Source organism: Peromyscus leucopus, chromosome 5, assembly GCF_004664715.2.
Source record: "Peromyscus leucopus breed LL Stock chromosome 5, UCI_PerLeu_2.1, whole genome shotgun sequence".
In the NCBI taxonomy this organism is placed as follows: domain Eukaryota; kingdom Metazoa; phylum Chordata; class Mammalia; order Rodentia; family Cricetidae; genus Peromyscus; species Peromyscus leucopus.
Window position 1 is genome coordinate 10,045,012 of NC_051067.1, and position 20,335 is coordinate 10,065,346.

A 20,335-nucleotide genomic window follows, 5' to 3' on the forward strand; every position below is an offset into this window, starting at 1 on the left:
GTTCTTCAAAAGGACCTGTTTCAGGTCTCCTTTGGGGGTCTCTGAGCATGTCAGCTGTGAAGACAGGGGTACTGCCCTGTGAGGTTCAAGAGGGTGGGAGACCAGCAACCCCAGGCAGAAATACACTGTAGTTAAAAGATCAGCAAGAACACAGAACATGGCATTAGCAGTTGCTGGTGAGGCTCAGATGAAAGGCGGCACAGATCGTAACACCCAAACTGCATGTTTCACATACGAACAAAGACAAAGTTGATTTTCATTCTGCATTTATTTGACACTTCATCAGTTGAACAGAAATGACACATTGGCTCTTACGTTGGCAAGACACCTCGCTAATACTGATAGCTGCTAGTCAGTCACACACGCAACTCTAGCTCACATTAGAGAAATATTAACTAGTCACCTTACAACCTTATTGCACTTCATGTGGCTTTGTCTTCAGAAAAGAAGTGTTTTTAAAAGATCAGCAAAGATTGCCAATTTCACTCATTTGTTCTTCTGTCTTTCTTCTTCTTCTTCTTTTTTTTTAAATAAATCATGATTAAACCACACAGTGAGTATTCCTATACAAAAGCACTAAGAGCCCAAATTTCTAGAAACAAATTTCAAAGAGCCAGCTCCACACCCACTACTCACTGCTCACCACACCTGGGCTGACACTTGGAGTATGTCAGTCTCCCATCTGCGTTTCCACGTTCTCAGAGCTCCACACACACTGGGGTAACAGCTCAGTGACCAGCGGGGTGAGGCGGACCCCAAGGCCTGCAGCTTCGCTCGGAAATGTCCTCTAAGCATCTTTTGAGCCCTGCCTAGAACTCCAGGCTCTCACCACCATTTAAACAGAAGCAATGATGGCAACGAGGCTCGTCCAAGGCCAGAATGTCACAAGAAGCCATTGCATTTCAAGTGGCTGGGCATTCAACACTACAGAAGATTCCAGCAGCATGGGGGGGGGGATGGGAGCTTCAGATCCATACATCCTTTTAGAGAACAGAGAAACACAGACACAAGGCACACCATTTTTTCTTTATGAGGAAATTCAATCTGGACACATTATCAGGAAAAAGATCTACAGAAACTAGATAGTTTCTAATATTTTTTTTCTCACTTACAAATCTCTGAATTACAATGATTTACACTCAGTGTAACAAGGAGCTTGTCTATGACAGGGAACATCTACATACTTCCAACATGACCTCAGCTACACTGAACATGTAACATGTAAAATCACTATGGAGATGCAGACATGCTGCGTAATTTCATGGTCTTCAAACAAACAGGGTGGAATGTAACACAACATTCACTGTTGCTGACTTGTTCATTTATTATCTTTGTATCTTCATGAAAGCAAAAAAACAAAACAAACAAACAAAAAAAACCAAAACAAAAAAAAGGAAGGAAATAAAGGGGGAAAAAGGCACATAGGGACTAGGAACTATAGTTTCACATCTAAAAAACCCAACAAACCAGACTGCACTGGTACTGAATATATCCTAAACCTGGCATTGTGCATTTCAGTTAATTATTTGATGAAAATTCATGATTATAAAGTACCTTTGAGGTCAGATTAATAATTTTATAAGAATACCAGACAAACTGAAAAGTTAACCAAGAGAAGTCAGTACTGTGAACACAGGATAATTGCAGGGACGAGTTCATAGCCTGCTCTGTGGCTGACTTCAGGAATGTGGACGGAGTGTTTACCTCTGAACCTCAATTTTTGTTACCATCTATTTTGGACTGGTCCACTGCCAAACTGGAGACAAAGCTTCCTTAGTTTTTACACTTGTATATTTAGTCTTAGACCTTTTGTGTTTTCCCAGTTCATGGCTGAGGCCTCTGTGGAACAAAGTAGGAATGAAATGGGTGACCTTTCCAACCATTGACAACCAATGTTTACTGAGCTGGTAACTGGAGCACCTATGCTATGCCTACCAGTGCTTTTGAAAGCTCGAGGTGAGGGCTTTGAAAAAAACGGCGTCATTAAAGTCTACCAGAAGGGTATGTTTGTAAATTACAACATGATTCAAATGTCATGCTCCTGACTGGCACTGGGTGCTGTGTCAAGGGGCAGCTTGACTCTAATGCAGATCTTTTAAAGGCTTTTGTAACTGGGAATGCCCCCATCACATGGGATTTCCTCACTGCTGTGGTTTCGGGAGGTTCACAGATGGCAGGAGGAGCCTCCAGGGCTTGATCCTGGCTTCACAGGCCCTTGTTAAAGTACACACGCTGTAATTCAGGATGACTCCTTTGGATGCTGGCTTGCAACTCATCCTCCAAGCTTGTCACAGGCATGGAACTGGGACAAGGCAGAGGGAACAGGTTATCACAAGGGCAAAGCTAGGAACCTGAACTTAGGGAGAGGACACAGGTTCAGAGACCCAGGGCTGGTGCATGGACACGGGCTACAAAATGATCATTCTGGTCCCTCTGGAGAAACAATCATCACAACCAAGAACTGTAAGAAGCCGATTGCTAAGCCTGTTCATCTGTTGTTTCAGGCTGAAACGGTCTCATTGCTGGTAAGAGCACGCGGCAGTGACATGCCTGGACCCATGTGACCGCAGCCTGGCATGTAAGCAGCTACCCAAGCTAAGGGCAGAGCTGTGGTCAGGGAATCCATTCTAGTGGACGAACACCACAGATGTGCTGGTCTGTGGTGCCAATGCAGGGAGCCACGTTAAAGGTTCTACAAGCAAAATGTACACGAGGCAACCTGACTCTCACAAAGGCTAAAACATTCCCATATGTAACAGTAGGGAGCAGGAAAGAACTGGGTAGAGCGAGTCCTGAGGCCCCACAGATCTGAGCTTGCCTGCTTAGCCTCTTCCTTTTAAGAGGATTCCCCGACCCTTTAGAGTCCTGATTTTTTTACTACTGAAATCAAATAACTGAATTTGTGTCTCCAGCTCATTTTTAGGATCGAAATTCACAATAATTCTGGAAAAAAAAAAGAAAAAAAACTCCACCACCTACCTCTTCTGAGGAAATAGAGCACAGCACAGCGGGGTTGCGAACACCAAACTTAAAAAAAGAAACAGAACGACAGGTCAGTAGGATGAAGTGTCACTTCTTGGCTTCCTTCCCTCTCTCTGTATTTTAATGGCAACTCTTTCCTTCCTTTAGAGCACAGGATTGCCTTACAAACATGTACTGTTTAATCGCCATATTGATAAACAAGGGCACCAAGAACAAAGGGGTGGGTACCTGGAGTTTACAGGAGAACACCCAGAGAGTCCTAAATTTGGAGGTGCCTGTGGTGACAGTTTCCATCTTTTTAATCACTGGGGCCACATAGTCCAGGCATTCTGGGTTGGTATCATTTTCAAAACTTCTCTTGCATCACCCAACCTTCCACAGGCATCAAAAATTACTTATATAAGTGTGATTTCTGTGTTGACTACTGTGATACACACCTATTGAATATATGCACACAATAGTAATAGCGGCTACATTTTTTTAAAGGTTCACTTACACTTACCAAAAGCCAACCAACGTGACTTGAATTGGTGCACTCATCCACGGGAACCTCTGTATTGAGAAATACACGAGTGTGAATACTTCCCATGTGGTTCTTCAAAGAGCATCCCCATGGCATAAGACCCCATGCACTGGGATTAGTGAGATCCTGGGCAACACTGCCACACTGGTTAGTCCTGACTTCATGGCCCTGAGCTATGAATGACCAAGCAGCAGCCACCGCTCCCCCAGGTGTTATCCGCCTGTGTACACAAGGTCTGGGATTAGCTAGCTAGCATTTAATTATGGTTTATCTGCTGCTAGGGAGGCAGAAGAGTTTGACATGCAAGTTTGACGAGACATGAACTTGCACTAAATCTCTGCATCACCAGCACCGATCAACTGTGTGGAAAAAGCAGGCAGAGACCAAGTTTTATTAGGATGCAAAATGAGTAGTCTCTCTAATGTTGAAGATGAAGACAAGCCAGGAACCCAGGACAGTGAGAGTGGGAGGAGCCTAGCAGACACCACCCTCCACTGGTTTGCACATGCTCTTTCATGGATTTAGTTGCTGTGAGTAGGTTAAAACTATTTCCAGAATAAAATTTCTTTGCTAGTCATGAACGAGTAGGTTGGTCTTTGAAAAAATAAACATTGTTAGATATTTAGTTTTTAAAAAAGGAAAATACACAACATAAAGCGCGATGAGACATGGGGTTATCTCAGTAAGACCACAGAAATTTCTGCAACCAAATTGTGAGTTGGTTGGGATGTAATCAGCCACCTCAGTTCTGAGTCACACAAGTTGTTGCAAGACAATGTGCATAGAAGGCATACCCTGGTGCCCAAGGAGACTCCTTTGCTGAAAGGGATCACTGGGAGGGTCAACAGGGAGGGAGGAAAAGGGGGAATAAAGAGGAAGGGGAAACATCATCAAAATGAAACCAACCCACACAGGCTATGTTGGGGGGGGGTTAACCTAAAAGAACGAAAGAGGAAACTATTGCCGTGTGCCACTTGACCACAGGACCTGTTTTGAAAAATGCATCCTTGGGCCAGGCTGTCTGGGTACTCACTAGCATACATTGTAAATTCAGCTCACTGGGCTATATGATTTCAACACATATGGTCCTCCTACCTCTACACAAATAACTGGCCAGCCTGTTTAATGAGGGACTTTCACAGGGCGATTGCTGGTGGCCATGTCAGAGGAGCTGCTGTCAGCAATGGAGCTTACGGAACACAGCCCAGTGTATAGCAAGGCTACGCTGGGTGCATCCTGGAGAGGTGACGCCCTGGGAAGTCTCCAGCATGCCCCTTGCTTCTGCTGCGGCCGCGCTCCTGCTGAATTTGGCATGGTGTGATTACTATAGGAAAGGACCTCACTGCATCTAGTACAGTGATTGCTTATCGGGAAAACCCCACTCCTCACCAGGCAATGTACTTGCAGATCACAATGAAGATAACTTTTATAAGAGCAATGATGACTAGTTAGATTTATGATTTCATTGAATTTTCTGAGTTAGCCTAAAAGATTCAGGTGGTTAAGACAGTAAAGATGATTATGGAAATGGTTTAGGTTATTCTGCCAATTGCTTCAATAAGAGAAAAAAAAAAAGGCTAAAAGTCACTTTCCCCTTGGTTAGATGTGAGCTTTGCAGACTACGGAAAATAAGAACAAGGAAGTTTCATACATTATAGACCCATCAATTCTGTCTGTGGAAAAACAGCCTGATGATCCTATACCCAAGGTTAGGCCTGAGTTCCTTGGTCATATAATTTACAGAATTAATCATAGGCCCCAGTGTGCACCTTGAAAAAACAAAATTGTGAAAGGAAATTAAATGACCCTACTGTGTGTAAAGAAAATAGATGGCTAGCTGACCACTTGTTTAAAGTTTTTTTTTTTTTTTTTTTTTTTTTTTTTTTTTTTTTTTTTAAATAGGATAGGAATCTGCTACATTGAAACTGCAAATACTGCCTGTCAGTACATGTAACTTGTGATCATAATGTGATTTCTTCCTGTGAAAAGATTTTGTTTTTGGAAAATATGTAACTTGTGGCTGTGAAGTAATTTTTTCTTGCATAGAAATTGTCTTAGGAGGTATAAAAGGGATAAGAGAAAGAGCAGTAAAGACATAAAGGAAAACATCAGGGAATATGTAGGAGAACATCAGGGAGGATGGAGGAGGAGGACATCAGGGAGGATGGAGGAGGAGAACATCAGGGAAGATGGAGGAGGAGGACATCAGGGAAGATGGGGGAGGAGGACATCAGGGAGGATGGAGGAGAACATCAGGGAAGATGGAGGAGGAGGACATCAGGGAAGATGGGGGAGGAGGACATCAGGGAGGATGGAGGAGGAGGACATCAGGGAAGATGGAGGAGGAGGACATCAGGGAAGATGGGGGAGGAGGACATCAGGGAGGATGGAGGAGGAGGACATCAGGGAAGATGGGGGAGGAGGACATCAGGGAGGATGGAGGAGGAGGACATCAGGGAAGATGGAGGAGGAGGACATCAGAGAAGATGGAGGAGGAGGACATCAGGGAAGATGGGGGAGGAGGACATCAGGGAGGATGGAGGAGGAGGACATCAGGGAAGATGGGGGAGGAGAACATCAGGGAAGATGGAGGAGGAGGACATCAGGGAAGATGGGGGAGGAGGACATCAGGGAAGATGGGGGAGGAGGACATCAGGGAAGATGGGGGAGGAAGACATCAGGGAGGATGGAGGAGGAGGACATCAGGGAAGATGGGGGAGGAGGACATCAGGGAAGATGGGGGAGGAGGACATTAGGGAAGATGGAGGAGGATGACATCAGGGAAGATGGAGAACAGGCTTGAGATAGAAGGAGAACAACTGGGAAGAAGAACAGAACAGAGAAAGAACAGAGTAGGAACAGCAGATAGAGAAAAAGAAAATGAAGAATTAAGTGTTGGTTCTCAAAAAAGTCTCCTGTGTGCATATGCTGTTGTGCTGACTCCATGCCTCCTCTCAAGTACCTGACCTGCTTGAGGGCAGGTCTCTTGGCAGGAGACGATAAATTCTCACCTAAGATCCTCCTGGACATGAGACACCCAGGCTGGCACACAGCCTTAGGGATGGGACAGTAGGCTAACTGTTGAGTGAGCTCATATGGGTAGATGAACTTGAGCCTGTAAGAACAGCCCCCTCATCTCTAGTGGACTCTTGTCTGCCTAAGTAAATAGAGCCAGACATATCCAAGAGCGCACTTGTGTGTCACCTCAGGTTAGTTTTGTTTGAGGGTTCTTCATAATGACAAGGACTCTGGGTAATTCTGACTTGCTTGTGAAACCCCATCCATCCTCAGCTCCATTCCTGACTGTCTCCTCTACCCCATCCTGCCTATTCCCCAGGGAGAATTTGGTCTGAGGCCAAGAAATGAGTAATCTGAGGATGTCCCATCTTTTACTACATATACACAGACCCCTCAGGGTAGGGGCATGTCTTGCTTAACAGACTGTGTAAAAAGGAGGCTTACTCCACAAAAATCTTCAGATGAATTAAAAATAATATACTAACTTAGAAGACATACATCTTCAGACTGATATGGCTTGGGATACATAGTGACATGGATATGTATCTCAATGTTAATATGAGTCTCAATTCTTTTCTAATGGCTCCTTTTCCATTAAATTTATTGGCATACAATGAACTATACATCTTAATGTGTACAATGTAATTTGTGACCTATATGCAGTTATGAGGCTGTCATCACCATAAAAACAATGAGCCCATCATTCATCTTAAGTGCTTTCCATGTTCTTTGAGCACTTTTGGGATTCTGCTCCTTTCCTGGTCTCTGTTCCCTACCAAAGTTGTAACTCTGACCTCACTATGCATCAGTTTATGTTTCCTAGGGTTTGAGTTTACTTTTTTTTTTTGGTAAGTCTCATGTAGCCTAGGCTGGCCTAAGCAAACTTACTATAGAGTCAAGAATGATCTTGAACTCCTGACCTTCCTATGTCTGCCTCCCAATTGCTGGCATTACAGGCGTGCATCACCAGGTCTGGATCTAGGGTTTTATATACAGTATCTACTTTTTTGTGTTGTTACTTTGGGAATTCATGCTGTTGCTGCATCAGTAAATCATTGTTTTTCATTGACAAGGTAAGTATTCCACTGAATGGGTTGATACACTTTCCTGTTGACGTTGGGGCTGTATCCACTTTGAGGCTAATGTAAAAAAGCTGTGATTAACTTCCATCTTTTATGGATATTTGCTTTTGTTTCTTTTAGGGAAATATTTAGAAATGGCTGGTTTGCACTGCAGCATATGTTTGTATAAATGGCTCACATGTTTTCCAAAGTGGTTGTACCATTTTACATGTCCACCAGCAGGTCATGAGAGTTCCAGTTCCTACACAGACTCATCAACACTTGTTACTGTCAATTGTTAACTGTAGCCAGTCCAACAGGGCTTTGACAGCAGCTCATGTGGTTTTCACTTTAATTTCTCCAATGACTAATCGATCCCAAGCATTTTCTATGTTCTGTTTGTATATATTTAGTGCATCTGCTGGACTCTTTTGCTCATTTTTGCATTGTCATTTTCTTGTAGGGGGTTTTAAGTTCTTCATAAATTCTTTTGCTTTGCGACTTGTTTTACCTAGTCCATTTCTTGTCTTTCATTTTCTGTATAGTTTTTGAGAGAGAATTTAAAAATGTTTTGAAGTAGTCAAATTTTTCATTTTTTTTTTTTTTTTGGTGATGTATCCAAGAAATCTTTGTCTAAACTCTGTGTTCAATGATATTTTCTTTTTATACTTGAGTTTTGAGATTTAGATTTCACCAACCACGGGGAGTTAATTTGTATAGAGGGTAGAATCAATTCCCTATCTACAACCCAACCACCCACAGATCCCCAACAAGCCACACTCTGTTCTCGATAAGCTTCTACAGAACACGTGCTACCGGCTGGTCCTCTGGGGGTCTATGCCAACTTCAGCTCCTCTGCATTCTCTGTCGCCCCAAGCTGAAATCACCTTGTGCTACGGACACTGATTCTGAGAGAGAGCAAGGCTCATGCCCTGTTTCTGTGACTCTAGTATTGAACACTGCTTACCACAGGCATCCAGCAAAGGTCCCAAGAGTAAAGACTGTCTATGAATAAGTAAAGAATGTCACATTCATATTCATTGACAAACAACCCCAAACAGCTGAGTAAACACTGCAGTCTATTCGAGAAACATAAAGATACAGATTAAAAGTCCAAAGAATGACCTCAGGACCTAAATCTATCAGTTTTATTCCCAATGAAAGTGCCAGGGAACTTGAAGAGTATGAGGCCTGTTTTTCAAGATGACTGTTCAAGGACACACTGTATTTTAGGCAGTGAACTTTTGGTTAGCTGTAGAGATTTTCATGAGTCACCTGCCCATAGCTGCTGTGTTTTCCCAGCCCTCCATTTGGAAAAAGATAAGATGCGGGGGAGGATGAGTCATGCTGAATGTTCTCCAAGTGTTGTTGTTTAAAAAGCCGAGAATGTTCAATTGGTCTCATGTTAGGAGGGGAGTTTGATTATCACAGAAAAATTTGCACTTCCAAAAATGATAAGAAAATACTTCAAGCTCCAAACAAGAACATCGATACATTCTTCCCCAGTGTATGTTTGAATAATGGCCACACTATCAAACAAGCCCCACATGGAAAGAGAATATGTAAGTGGAACTTGACCCTTGAACTTGGGAGTGGTAAGTGTACAGGGATCCTTCAAGAACACTTAGCCTTGACTGTTTCAAAGCAATATGTTCCTTGAAATTGGAAGGAATGAGGCTACAACCAGACTCCCTGTAGCTAGGGAGGATCTTGGAATGATCCTGAGCTATTCTGGCCACATCTTCCCACCTTGCCACCAGGATTCCAAAGCCAGTGGCCTCTTTGGGGGTTGTGATGGAGGGCTTCTGAGTGAAGAGAAAGTGAGGTGGCACACTTCTAAACTGGAAACAACCATGCTGCCAACTATAAATTAAGATGGGGGGGAGGTCAGTGTGTGAAGATGTTTGCTGTCTGGGTAGGCCTGGCAACCTGAGTTCAACCCCAGGTATCAACATAAGGATGGAAAGAGAAGCAACCCCAAAAAGCTGTCCTCTGACCTCCACATGTGTGCTGTGGCACATGTGTGCCCCCCATATATACATATACACAACAATAATACACTTTCAAAATTTAAAAAAGATGAGGTGGGATAAACTCAGGACATATATGTCTTTTTTAGGACAATGTGGCCATGGTGATCAGAATGCTTGTCTCCTCTAGTCTTTTTCATGTAAGAAAATGCCAGGATATACACACAGGAATTTCCATCTATCACAGCCAGGAAAAAATGTGCACTATGACTAACTAGACCTTCTGTCCAATATCTGCCATGGTAAGATTAGAGTTACCATGGTAACCATTCTAACACTGAGACCCCAGGAGTTCAAAGGCTGGAGAATTAGAATACTAAAGAACCAACTTCATGTCTCAGGTTCCCCCCCATGGCCATTTGTCCTCCATCAGTGGGATGCAAGCTTTCTTACAGAGTTGATGTAATTCTAAGCCAGGATGAAGGATGCACACCAGCAGCCAGAGTGTGTACTGTGTCCACAGGCTGGAGCCAGTCTCTTCCAAATAATGTCCTTCCTAAAAGGGACAACATTCTCAGCCTCTACGCTACCATCAAGCTGCACTGTGCAGTATGTACTACCTGTTTGTGGAATATTCTACTTAGTATGTTTGGACTGTGGGTGCTCCCATATAACCGGAGCATCAGCAGTTTACCACTAACTGGCCGTGGGGTGGGTAACCAGGAAAGCTTGCATGGAGTGATGCTGTTACTGAAGGTGGGCTGCAAATGGTTTCCATAGTGACCTACAAAATCTTGATGACCACAATCTGTGGGTCAAAGGACTAACAAGTACTATTTTTTTTTTTGCAAAAGCTGTTACTTTTATGCCAGAAAAACGAACACAGAAGATGATAATATTCAAGAGAAAAAATCTAGCCTCACCTAAAAAAAATTTTATTATTTTTAATTATGTGTGTGAGTGTTTGTGTATGTCTGTGTATGGGTATATGTACTTGAGTATAGATGCCCTAGGATGTCAGAAGAGGGCATTGCATCTCCTGGGGCTGGAGGTACAGGATGTGGGTGCTTGGGAAAGGGATGTGAGTCCTCAGCAAGAGCATAGTGTGCTCTTAACCAGCAAGCCATCTCTCTAGCCCTGGTCTTACTTTTAAAGGTTGATATCACTTGCCTTTGGCAGGAGGGAATATTTGCCTTATTTAATATGCTCTTCCATTCTCTGTTATTTTCAAATTTATTTATGCAAGGCCTTAAGATAGTGAAAAGTGGGGCTGGAGAGATGGCTCAGCGGTTAAGAGCACTGGCTACTCTTCCAGGGGTCCTGAGTTCAATACCCAGCAACCACATGGTGGCTCACAACCATCTGTAATGAGATCTGGTGCCCTCTTCTGGCCTGCAAGGACACATGCAGGCAGAACACTGTATACATAATAAATAAATAAATCTTTAAAAAAAAAAAAAGATAGTGAAAAGTGAAAAGGCTGATGGGTCCATCTATACCCTCAGCACAGATAATAAAGATGATCTGGCAGACAGCAGCTCGGGATGCTGACCTGGTGCTGGAAGGCTCCCCACTATCCCACTGTTCTAAGGCTTAGTCCCTGTGCTCAATTCATGTTGTAGGTTTTCTCCCTCAGAGTCTGACTCTGTTCCTGTACGTCAGGCGGAGACTGCCAGAAGAGGGCACATTGGCTTGTCTTCAGATTATCTGAAAACCACAGAGATTTCTGACTGGCAAACTGCATATGATGTGGTCATCTGATAGTTTATAGATAGAAGTTTTGTGTCAGTTATATATAAACTCTCAAAGATAACATTTCCTAAACTTTGTACTAGAAAAAGACTTCAGTAAAATCTTCTCATGTATCTTCAAAATCATAATTAATTGCAGTAGGTTGAATGTCAAGAGAGGACAAAATTTCATTTTGTTCTAGATGGCAGCCTCCCCTTATCCAAGCTCCCAGGTGGTTGCCTGGAACCCTGGATAGTAGAAGCCTGGCATGTACAATGCTTCTGCTTATACACACCTTCCCATGACCCAGTTTAACATAAACCAGAGATACTGAGGAATGGACAATCACTGATGACACAATTAATAGTTATAAGAATGATTATAATATAATGAAACTGCCAGCATCACCACCTGCCCTTTGGGGCCATTATTACATAAAATAAGGGTCACTTAGAAACGAGTACTAAGAGATCGTGACAGCTGACGTGGTAAGTAAGATGGCTGCTGAATGACTCACAGGCCGCTAATGTGAACAGTGTGGACCCTGGACAAAAGGCTGATTCACATTCTAGACAGGCAGAGGACAGCTCAGAAAGGCTCACAATTTAAAACATATGCATTGCTGGTCTGTGGGATTTTCCACTTAACATTTTTGGACTGTGGGTGACCCTAGGTAACTGAGACCCAAAGGACCCACTGCCATGTTGACAGATTTACTGCTTAAATATCAGCTACTGTTTCTGCCTTTTGTTGACTTGTGGCTGAGGCTCTTAGAAGCCTCTGGTGTGCAGCTTTCTGGAGAAGCATGAGGTCTCTGAATCCTCTGACAATGCTCCAAGAGCAAAGAGACATTTTGTCACTACACAGTGACTCTGACACTAATGCACATTGCCACGTTAGATGTTTCAGATACATAGCTTGGGGTTTTTAATTCTCCATGTCCCTAGAATTTCCAGGAGAATGGCTGGACATTCCTGTCCCTTACCTGGTCCAGGGAGGTGCTTGTGCTGTTTATTTGCAGCATACTTTCTTAGCTTACAGTGTTTATGAAGTGTCCGTTCAGCATTTGGTTTTCCTTCTCCTCCTGGGGCCCATATGGAGCACATGGACCTATGTGTATACATCATGATCTCATCCTAGAAGCATCTGGTCTGGGACAGCATCCCTTCTCTCCAGTTTTATGTACAATATTCCCTTGCTTTTACAGTTCTGCTTTTAAGACTCAAATGGCCCACCCCCAGGGAGCTGCCGTGTTCACAGTACACCTACTCCTCCGGGGAGGGCCAGGGCTCTGCTCTTAAGCATGTCTCTACACTCGGCATGATATGAAAGAGCCATCTTATCCCACTGTATCCCAACTGGGCTAATCCTAGAACCAACAAAACACAATCTGTACGGCACAGAGATGGCACACAGCAATGCACACTTTCTTATGATAGATCAATAAGCTTTTAGATATGACTACCAAAGAGAAATACTAAATTCAATGCTCCAAGAAGTTATTATTCCAGATCGTTCCACTCCCGATATTACAGATAATTTCCTATGTCCCAAAGTCACTACCATCTTCTCACTCTGACCTAGCTAGGCATGCCACACATGACCAGGTGGAGAGTCCACTCACTGCCTCCCCACAGCAGAAGTCTTCATACCTTCTCAAACATCCGAGAGTGGAAAGGAGATGCTTTCAGAAGCACCTCCATATTTACGTAAGTGTCCGAGGGAAACTGGCCTTCAGGTTGTCATTCACTAACTATTCTGTTCAGTGTGAAGTTTGAAAAGGACTCACAGCTGGGTGTGGTGCTACACACCTTTACTCCCAGCACTTGGGAGGCAGAGGCAGGTGAATCTCAGTGAGTTTAAGGCCAGCCTGGTCTACAGAGTGAGTTCCCGGACAGTGAGGACTACGTAGAGAAACGCTGTCTCACAACAGAAAGAAAAAGAAAGAAACGGACTTACAAAATGACACTGGAATGGGTCTTACCTTCAGAAAGGCTTTCTTTTCCAACGTGTTCATGATAAATGGAGGGATGGCTGTAATAAAGACAGGGCCATTTAAATCTTCACTTAACGCCTGCCTTCAGCTGCGTTTCCCGTAACAGGCTGATAGAAAGCCGTGTCTTAGGCTATTTTTACATTGGCAGAGTGAAAGACTCAAACCAAAGCCAGTGCAGAACTGGAGCTGAGTGGAAACTGGGGTGCAATACTGTTGTCAGGCCATCTGGAAATCCGGGCTCAGGAGATGTGTTGGGGTCTCAACAGCCTTCTCTTTGGAATGACAAGCCTGCTGGTCCCTAGATACCTTCACAGACCACACTGGCAGCCCACTAGAGTATAGAGGGGTTCCTCAGGTCAATCAGATAATGCTGATCTCCTCCAGTTAGCTGAAACGCAACATGATCAATGCTGTCTCTCAGTATCTACAGGGGACTAGATCCAGGACTCCTGTGGTTACAAAATGCATGGATGCTCAGCCTTAGAGCTGCTGGTCATCTCTAGGTGAATTGTGGCTTACAGACAACATACACGATGTGCAAAGAGTTACAAGAATAACAAGAAGAAAGCCTGAACGTGTTCAATACACATATCTTCCTTTTGGGTGGCTGGTTGACTCTGGATGCTGAGCTGCATACACACTGCAGAATGTTCCTCAGTTTTCCTTTATGTACTTTTCTTCAACTTTTGTTGCTCATTCAAGCTAGTCAGCTCGGAGCATCATGTGACAATAGCAGCATCATGTGACAATAGCCAACAGCAGCTGACAGGCATGCTTCATTTGAGAGCACCTTGTAATCGCCAAGTGTTGTTTACATGGAGCTTAGGTGAAGAAATTCAAGAACATTAATTCCTGGGTTTCTTTCTTTGTTTTCCCTACAAAGAAAGCTGTCACTCAAAGGTCCTTTGATGTCTGAGTGTCTAAGAACCTTCTCTAGGCCCCCAAGCAGCCCGATAGGTAGACAGGAGATTCTCATAGGGTCTTAATATGACACAGATGTTCTCTCTGCTCATGCTGACCCCACACTATGTAAATAACAGAGTAGCTGCCAGATGCACATTTTCTAATAGCTGTCCTCAGCACTGTCACTGTCCCATGTTCCAGGGAGAACTTCAGGAGAAAGTACTTATCTCCATGGACTTCAGAAGCATCATCTTAAGATTTATACAGTCCACACCCACTTCCACCCACTCTCACCATCTCCACTACATCACTCTGGCTTGCTGCCTGTGGGGCAGGGGCACCCCGAACTGTCTCCACTCACCACTGCTGCACCCCTTTAATCTAGTCTCACATAGCACCCATATCACATAATTACCATGTTTAAAACTGCGTGGTGCTCTATTCCTCAGAATAAAAGTTAGAGCTTGGAATGCCCAAGTAGCTGGCACTAGTCTTTGAGGCCCCTTCAAATCCTTTCTTTCTCTCCTCCTTTGCAGAATGCCTCCCACACAAAAGGCAAGCTCCTGCCCCTCTGTTGATGCCCACTCTACCTTGCTAAGAAGTTGCCCCCATCCTTACCCCTACCCAGTCCCTCGCCTGCCCACTTGCTTCCTCCATCCCTAGCATTCCTTCCCTTGGCTCTTGTCACCATTTTACATACAGGTTAAGAATCCCTAATCAAAAAAACCTCAGCTCTGGAGGCTGGAGAGATGGCTCAGCAGTTAAGAGAACTGGCTGCTCTTCCAGAGGACCCAGGTTCAATTCCTAGCACCCACATCGCAGCTCACAACTATCTGTAATCCAGCTCAAAGTGATTTGACACCCTCATACAGACATAAATGCAGGCAAAACACCAATGCACATAAAATAAAAATCAATAAATCATAAAAAACCCCTCAGCTCTGAAATGTTCCATAATCAATCACCTTTCTCAACTCTCATCAGCTACAATGCATACCTACAATATGCAACGTTTGTTGCATGTATGAAGTCATTAGCAATATTGCATAAAGTTATTTTTAGGCCACATGTACAAGATGTATATCTATCATGAACAAATTTCAAATTTAACTTTGGGCCCCCTGAGAGGTACCTCATTTTATTTATATGTAAATGTCCTAAAATCCAAACAAATCCTCAACCTGGGAGGATTTGAAAAGCCCCAGAAAGCCCCAAGCATTGTGGTAAAGGATGTCCCGTTTGTACCACCCAATGTTTACTTGCCCAGGCGCAGGCTCCACCATCAGGAGGTAGTTTTCACAAAGGGGGGTGCTGTTTGCTGTTTTGTTTACTGGTAAAGGCTTGGCGTGAACTCCACGCAGGACCTCCAAGCTCACTCACCCATGCCGGGGGCTGCCATGAGGATCCTGGAGACCACCACCTGCGTGATGGCTTGTTTTGCAGCGTTGGTCGATTCTCCCAATCGGGTGCCATTTTCATCAGTGACAGGAATGCCGACTTTGAGTTCCCTGAAGGGCAGAACATACGCAGAGGGGTTCACAGATGCCTCGAGGCAGCGCCCTGAAGGAGGGCTCTGGTGAGGAAGATCAAGTACCTCCTTCATCCAGCTCCCCACTCAAGAGTCATTCTTGGCACTGAGAAGTCTATTTTTGAATATCATGAACAGGTTCAAGCCTCCTGTGACAGACATGAAGGGAAAATAACAGGAGTACTCCTTTTTCAGAAGGATGTACCTTTCCAATAATAATATGATTTGAGGGGTGGATATGCTAGCTCAAAGGTGACGTTAATTTCTGTGCTCAGGTACAGATCTGAACAACCTTCTAAATCAGAAATAGATACAGTACATAGCGTTACTGAGCATCTCATGTATTGCCAGTCATTGCAACCCAGCCCTGTTGGATTTTCATTAGCTGCATACAGTTCCTAATGCTGCGAGCCAACTCCTGCCACTGCCCTGATGTTTTGTGATCTGTCCAAAATGCTTATTCTTTCTTCTCCTTCAATTTCTGTCAGTTCTAAAAACACATTTTCAAAGATAAAGATTAAAATTACCTTAAGCTCCATATGAAAATTCCAAGGGAAAACCAAGAAACTCTTGGCTTTCTCCATCTCTGGTCTCAGTCTTACAGAACTTTTTTCTGTGTAGAGGGTGTAGACCTTCGAAATAGGAAGACTATGCATTCTAAGCCTCTAGGCCTTTTTCAGCCCACTTCAACAAACAGGAACCCAGTGGGCTTGCCCTTACCACCCCACTCTATTTTGAAGCAAATCTCAGACTTCATATGATTTCATCTACACTAGGAGAAACTCCCCACGGGGCCCAAGTCCCTGCCGGGTGCCTGTGTGCCCTCACCTTTGCCTCATCAGCGGGATGTTAATGCAGTTAGCAGCGGCTACGGCAGCGAAGGGGACAAAACGTCCTATCAGTGGTGAGACGCGCTGTAGGAAGACAATTCCATGAGTGTCATCTTGCTTTTCCCGGATGGCTGGATGGAAATTCTTACGTCTTCCTAAAAACTCCGCAGTCCTGGCTGTATAGAGCCAGGTCAAGGGGCCTCAAACCTGTTGCTTAGAGGTATTTCTGTATCTCTGGCAAGGACATACTGAGACAATGCACCCATCTAAGACACTTGGATAGCTTAGTTTGTGTGGCTGGAAGCACATCCCCAAGTCCCAGAACTTCGATTTCAGCGCCAGCTCTTCTACCTCTTCAAGCTCCCCCCATTCCCCCACCCCAGTCTTAGGAGGGTTTTTTAGAGAGAAGCATTTAGAACTTAATTCATAGAGCCAGGAACAGACCAGTCTTGGCTGATGCTACTAGTTACAACCTTCCCCAATCCACTAGAAGATACAATTAAACTATGCAGCTGAAGATGGCTACAGGCAAGCCAAGCGGCTGCAATTCTTTTGAGAATAACAGAGGCCCCCAGAGCGACAGGTGAGAACAAGTTAAGATGCTCTGCCATGGAAACACAACTAAAGTACCTTGGTTAAGGCGTTAAGTCCTAGGGCTGTCGCTACAGCACCGGTTGTAGCAGAAACATAAGCCGTACCCAGCTCACTGAAAAACAAATAAAGACATCATGTGAATGATGGGTGTAGGTCAGGGATCATGAACACAGGATCTGGAGAAACTGAGGAGGCAGGAGTGTATGATCAGCAGCGGAGAGTCTGCAGAGTAACATTTGGGGGTGACTCCATCAGTATGGGAATCCAGAATGCAACACATCCCTAACAGTGGGCTACAACCCAAACAAGCAGACATGCAGATGAAGCACCCATGTAGATGAGGAAGGAGAGGAGCTGTGGGTGTTTGGAAAGCTGCGGATGGAGCAAAGGCTCTGGGCTAAGTGTTTGGGACACATTTGTACAAACTATCATTCTATCAAAACTATCATTCAAAACATTAATGTACACACAGAAAGCAAAATGCAGCAGGACCATCTTAGAAGGTTAGTTCACTGTACAAAAACAGTCCAAGTTTATCTCTAAAGCGCAGTGGAGCCCAAGCCGTTCTGCTAATTGTGAGAAACACCACTGGGTGGCAGGATTCAGCATCCTGTGGTCCATTTGATGATAGCAGCAATTTTCCAACAGAAACAGGACTGTTTCAATTGTTGTGCAAATTATAGCTATAGTTTTAATTACTCTCAGCTTGGCAAATATATATATATATATATATACACATACACACATATTTATATACACACATATATTCTAACACAGGAGACAAATTCATAAGTTCATTGCTTTCTTTGGACTCCAGCAATGAGGTGCTTTTAAAGTAAAGTGTCTATAAAGGCCACACCACTGCAAAGCCCCTTCTGCTTTGAGACTGGTTGGTGGCTTGACTCATGCAGCCCCAGGGGAAGTTATTTAACAGAGGTCAGGCCTGAGGGCTGCCTGGTAGGCATTCTGCAGGGCCCCGAGCTCAGGATGTAAGAAAGAGAGCACTGTCCCACCAAGAGCAGATGACATCAGAGAAGGAAGACAAAAGCAGAAAGTTATCCCGGCAGAGGGAGGAGGGGAGACACTGCACAGAGCGAGCTATGTGTTCAAATGCATCGCTACTTAGGGAGCACAGGCTCATGGAGGACGGGTCACCCCACAGCCTTACTTTACAGTGAGGGGAGCATCTCCGCTTCTATTGGTGTAATTGACAACAGCATTGAAGGACTGGTTTATCCACTGCCAGAAAAGCACAGCCGGTGTGGTCCTAAAACAAGAGTAAGCCATCACATACCCTCCAGCACCAGTGAGCCGCCCTTCATACAGAAAGAAAATGTTCAACATCAACTACCAGCAAGGACGGGTACTAGGCAGGGAGGAAGTCTGCAGCCACAAACTGTCTACTTTGACACCCAGTTTCCTTACCAAGCTCACAGGGCTTCTGTCTTTGGGTTTCTATTGCTGTGATAAACATCATGACTAAAATCAACTTGGAGAGGAAAGAGTTTATTTGGTTTCATTTCCACATCACAGTCCATCATCGAAGGAAGTCAGGGCAGGAACTCAAAGCAGGAACCTGATGCAGAGACCATGGAGGGGTGCTGCTTACTGGCTTGCTCTCCATGGCTTGCTCAGTCTGCTTTCTTAGAGAACCCAGGGTCATCAGTTCAGGAGAAGTACCACCCACAGTGAGCTGGTCCCTTCCATATTGATCATTAATCAAGAAAATGTCTGGCAGTCTTGCCTATAGGCCAGTTTTATGACAGAATTTTTCTCAATTGAAAGTCTCCCTTCCCAAATGACTCTAGCTTGTGTCAAGTTGGCAAGAAACTAGCCAGGACAGCTTCTATCATAAAGAAATAAACTTATAAAAAAGCCTAGCACAGAGTAGACAGAGAAGAGCCCTTTTCTTGGGCAAACAAAACAAAACAAAGCAAAACAAAACCCCCAAACCCAAAATAACTATTTGCAAGTGAAGCAGGCTTGGCCCTTCTGATGCCATGTCTATATCTACTCTAATACCCAAACACACCTGTGTCTACAGAGAGAGTGAATAGAAGAGTTTATTTCTAGACTTTTTTTTTCTATCTCATTTTCTTTAGGGCCTAAGACTTAGAGAAAAATGTCAACTTCTTTTTAAACAAAGATTTTATTTAGTGTCCTAGAAAAAAAAAGCTTTATTTATTCTTATCTTATGTGTATGAGTGCTTTGCCTATATACATGTGTGTACAGTGCCTGCCAGAAGGTGTCAGACCCCCTGGAACTGGAATTATAGACAGTTGTGAGCTGCCATGTGGTGCTGGGAACTGAACTGGGGTCCTCTGCAAGAGCAGCCAGTGAGTGCTCTCAACTGCTGGGCCACCTCTATATCCCTTGACTTAGCATCGTTAGAGGCAAAACACACCTTTAAATACAACGGATTGTGGTTGGTTTACTTATTTATTATTATTATTTTACTTGATTGTTTTATTTTGTCTGCTCAGAATGACCTTAAACTCATGGCCTCCAGTGCCTTAGTCTCCCGCATGCTAGGATTCCAGGCATGAGCCCACATGCCCAGCTAAAACAGGTATTTATTTTCGCAAATCATGCCAGGTGCTGCTTAATAGAGTGGCAGCATCTACTCAGGGTGGAATTAAAGATGAAATGATATCTTTCTTATGTTAAAGCAATACCACCTCATTTTATTAATTACTTTTGTGGTTGTTATTGTTAGATTGAGACAGGTGTTAGCTGTATAGCCAGGCTGGCCTCACACTCACAATCCTCTTGGCCTCCCAAGAGCTGTGGGCACAGGTGAGTCACCACACCCACCTCCATCTCCTTTTCAGCTGTTCTAAGTTCTAGTTAATTTTTAATTGAAATTTTTATTTTGTATGCATGTGCATGCACGTGGAGGTCAGAGGATGACCTGCAATAAGTGGACTCTCTCTAGGCACTAAGTGCTTCCCAGGATTAAAACTGTGTGTTCAGGTTTGGTGGAAAGTGCCTTTATTCACTGAGTCATCTTGCCAACCATACATTTATTTTATTTTATTTTTTACTGAATATACTTATGGGGTACAACATGTTTTGACACACATAGAATGAATTCATCATTCTTGTTAACATAATCACTGTGACATTTATTTCAGTAAAATTTATATTAAAATATTCCTCAAATTATTCCAATAGCAAATTAACGAAGGCCTCTCACGA

At 43.8% G+C, this 20,335-nt stretch overlaps 1 protein-coding gene across 2 annotated transcripts in view; it reads right to left on the reverse strand.

Moving 5' to 3' along the window:
- Window positions 1–249: 249 nt before the first annotated feature.
- The window catches only part of Sfxn1 (sideroflexin 1), a 44,811-nt gene continuing 24,725 nt past the window's right edge, over window positions 250–20,335 (reverse strand). The window contains exons 4-11 of one of the 2 annotated variants that reach the window (XM_028863783.2): window positions 18,305–18,403; window positions 17,173–17,248; window positions 16,541–16,626; window positions 15,565–15,692; window positions 13,270–13,319; window positions 3,485–3,534; window positions 2,980–3,027; window positions 250–2,302 (exon numbers count right to left, since the gene is read on the reverse strand). In XM_028863783.2, the coding sequence (XP_028719616.1) occupies window positions 2,206–2,302; window positions 2,980–3,027; window positions 3,485–3,534; window positions 13,270–13,319; window positions 15,565–15,692; window positions 16,541–16,626; window positions 17,173–17,248; window positions 18,305–18,403 (634 nt within the window). In that variant the 3' untranslated portion in view covers window positions 250–2,205. The remainder of the gene's footprint in view (window positions 2,303–2,979; window positions 3,028–3,484; window positions 3,535–13,269; window positions 13,320–15,564; window positions 15,693–16,540; window positions 16,627–17,172; window positions 17,249–18,304; window positions 18,404–20,335) is intronic. The other variant, XM_028863784.2, reaches the window with a different exon arrangement.